General features: G+C 36.6%; 1 protein-coding gene across 1 annotated transcript; it reads right to left on the bottom strand.

Annotated features, from left to right (window-relative positions):
• Positions 1-399: 399 nt before the first annotated feature.
• Positions 400-3,257, bottom strand: LOC143567846 (uncharacterized). Its single transcript, XM_077054151.1, has 7 exons — positions 3,242-3,257; positions 2,292-2,650; positions 2,063-2,199; positions 1,740-1,835; positions 1,224-1,477; positions 906-1,126; positions 400-824 (listed from the first exon to the last, which is right to left on the bottom strand). The coding sequence occupies exons 1-7, from the start codon at positions 3,255-3,257 to the stop codon at positions 477-479; spliced, it is 1,431 nt and encodes a 476-aa protein (XP_076910266.1). The 3' UTR covers positions 400-476.

The raw sequence follows: 3,257 nt of genomic DNA, 5'->3' as shown, positions 1-3,257 counted from the left end.
CACCGAATTTACTCCTTCCCAAATAGACATTGCAAACTCACAAAATGCTATTAAATGATCGGTGCCTCACTAGCTATTAATTAGTATAACTAAGCAAGAGTCCATGTGTCACATGCCACAGTTTATAACCTAAAAAATTGATTAGTCATTATCAAACATTTAATTCGCAATACGCATTTTATAGATATTTTAAGATGTAGTCAAATGTTATCAAATGCTTGGGCTCAATGAACCGTGTTAGGAAATAAGAATTGAAACTCACCCGGAAAAGTTATAGGTCGAGTAAAACCAAAAATGTATATGCATTTCTAAGAAATCGTCTTTACACGCATATATTATGGGTCGATTGAGGCCCGTCTTTTTATCTGCATCAGTTAGTCATATGACTCATATCATAGAAAACAGCAAAATATGTTGGTACTCAAACCAGTTGAAAAATATGTCCAAACACCATAGCCTAGATGACAAAAGTGGTTTCAAGAACCACTTCTGTTGTACAAGTGAGGAAGCATAGAATGGTGATAACAAACTGCTAAAATGAACACAACACATACCCATATCAGCAAACCACCCATAACAGTCTTCGTATGCTCCCGGTTAGTATCTAAGCTGGAACCAACATAAAGCTCAGTATGAGAAGATGCACCGTTTCGATGAAGGTCAACTTGAGTCGTTTCACCAACAGTCGCCACCACATTTGCACATTTAGGGCAAGAACAGTTGCCACCAAGAAACGGTGGTAATTGTTCAAGGTATCTGGCAAGAACCTCTCTGTAGTCGTCTCCCACAATCATTAACTTTTGCTGCGTCCTTGGCCTCAAAACCTGAAGCCCATTTACAAACATTTTATTTGTAATCTTTCTGTGATAATGATTATGAACAAGTACAAAATCTGACATGCTTACTTGGAATAGAGTTTGAGTGATGACTCGGGCAACAGAGGGGAGGCGTACAACGAGTAAAGACCCGAGCCGGTTTGGGTAATGATCTTGAAGAAGTACAGCACAGGATCTGAATGTTTTTACCGGGATTCCAAAAGGCGAGAGTCCATCACAGTCCATCAAAACGGTAATTTGCGAATGCTCCGTGTCAAGCAAGTTTAGCACTCCATATTCCACTTGGGAAACTGAAATATATGATACGATTTCATACTTTTTGTTAACCAACTAATTTGTTGGAAACAGGATTAAAGGGAAGGCAATATAATCCACTGAACTGCTTACCAACTGCTCTAACAAACTGTTCTTGGCCACTTGAAGCCAAATCAGCTGCTAGTCCAATGCGTATAATGAGGCAAGGTCGTTGTATCGTATCAGATCCATGCCAAAAGACGAGATTGGCCCAAGCCTCAAGCTCTAGTGGTGAAAAGAGACGATATGTCTGCCTCCAACGAATAGTCTTCTTAACTGACGTTATAAACAATGCAAAGTCACCTTCAGACACAGCATAGAACCTACGAAGATCTTCCTCAGTTATCCTAAAACAATCATTCAATGTAATGTATATGTTAAAAGCATCTCACAACCAAAATCATTATGGAAGATTACAAATATACTATCAAAATGACAAAAAGAATGAAATTGGATCTATAATGATATACCCTACTACTATGTGAAAATATGAATAACTATATTATTAAAAATAATCATTATATAGAAGCTAATTGCTCTGATTCTTCAAAACCGACAGTTGACAAAAACAAATCATGTGTACTTTAATAGAAAGGTAAATGACAGTACCTCCCTGGAATAGTAAGACCCTCCTTATCAAGTTCTGCATAGAGTTCAACCAACCAATCTTCAACAACAACACTTCTAGAAACCTTGTTGTCGGGCCTATATAACTCAAATATATAAGAGATGAATAGTTTATTAAAGATTAAGTTTGTGACATGTGTATATGGCTATATGCTTGTCAACCTTAAGCACAATCCCAATTTCATTTTTTTACCATGCCACAATACATATTAAAGAATCAAAATTCAACCAATATTGTACCGACAAACTAACTTATCTGAACCAGTTTTAGCAAGGGAAATTGAAAACAGACAAGAATTACACACCTTGTGTCTTGTGTAGTCAACTGTGAAGATAACTCCATGAGCTCAGCACCTGAACCACTGAGTGTTCCTTTTGGAGAGTCCGATTCACTAAATAAACCAGTTGCCAATGAGAGGAACAGCAATGGTTTTGATAACGTCTGAAAGAAGATTATTAAGTGATCAAACGACCAAATCAATATCAGATTTAAACAATGGTACCAAAATGTAATTGTACGAACAAAAATCCAACCTGCATTCCTTGAACCAAACCAGTGAAAGGGGCCCATTTCTGGATCCATTTAAACGGTGGACAACAGAGAATTTGCAGGGCCTGAATCCCGCGCCAAATAAACGGGCAATGGGCTGATGAGAACCTTCTAACAATCTCTAGGGCTGCGGTTGTCAAAAGAAAAACTCCAACATCCCCAGCACTATTGGCCACCAAGTTGACTTTCAATGAAGTTGCACATTTAATTGTCTTCTTTGAATACTTGTTTAAAACTAAACCAAACAAACGACTTCTGGGCAGATTCTGAGTAGCTGTTACTCTCAGCTCTACCTTCTTATTTGATTTGAAAAAGCGTATTGTCTCCCCAATCACTTCACATCCTTCATAAAACCATTACCATAAACTTCATTCACATAATCAGTGTTAGTAATTTATCAACCCAGTGTGTATCATAGAAATCTTATGTCATAACACACATGCTTACTTTTGACTAATAAACATCATTGGCATCATTAGCATCATAGGATCCAATTCTAACATTATTCAGTTACAACTGTACATTATTCATCATATTTCACCAAAGATTAATGATTTTCCTTGGGGATGTAAACAAACCGAACGTTTGGTAAACTGTTTGTGAACTGTTTGGCATGAAGTTGAAGCTCGTTTATCTTCGCTCGTTTAGTAAATGAACGGAAATGAACAAGAAATCTCGTTCGACTAACTAAATGAACGAACACAAACAGAGGCCATGTATTGTGTTCATAAACATTTGATAATGTGTACGTTTACATCCTTTTATGCTTTGTTTTGTTCATCAAAAGTTTTTAATACTTTCTAATAACTTTCTTAATCTTAAAATTAAACTATACAGTATACATGACTATTATGTAATTCATTTATGTGCAAATTAACATATGAATATGTACGTTACAAAAAACACCAACACAAACTTGGTAGCCGGACCTAACCACTGGCAATGACCAT

The sequence above is a fragment of the Bidens hawaiensis genome, unplaced genomic scaffold (assembly GCF_021521415.1).
Source record: "Bidens hawaiensis isolate Kalapana, Puna unplaced genomic scaffold, B.hawaiensis_p1.1 tig00023644_1, whole genome shotgun sequence".
Taxonomy (NCBI): Eukaryota; Viridiplantae; Streptophyta; class Magnoliopsida; order Asterales; family Asteraceae; genus Bidens; species Bidens hawaiensis.
The sequence above is the reverse complement of the archived record's forward strand: the minus strand, read 5'-3'. Positions and strand labels throughout refer to the sequence as shown.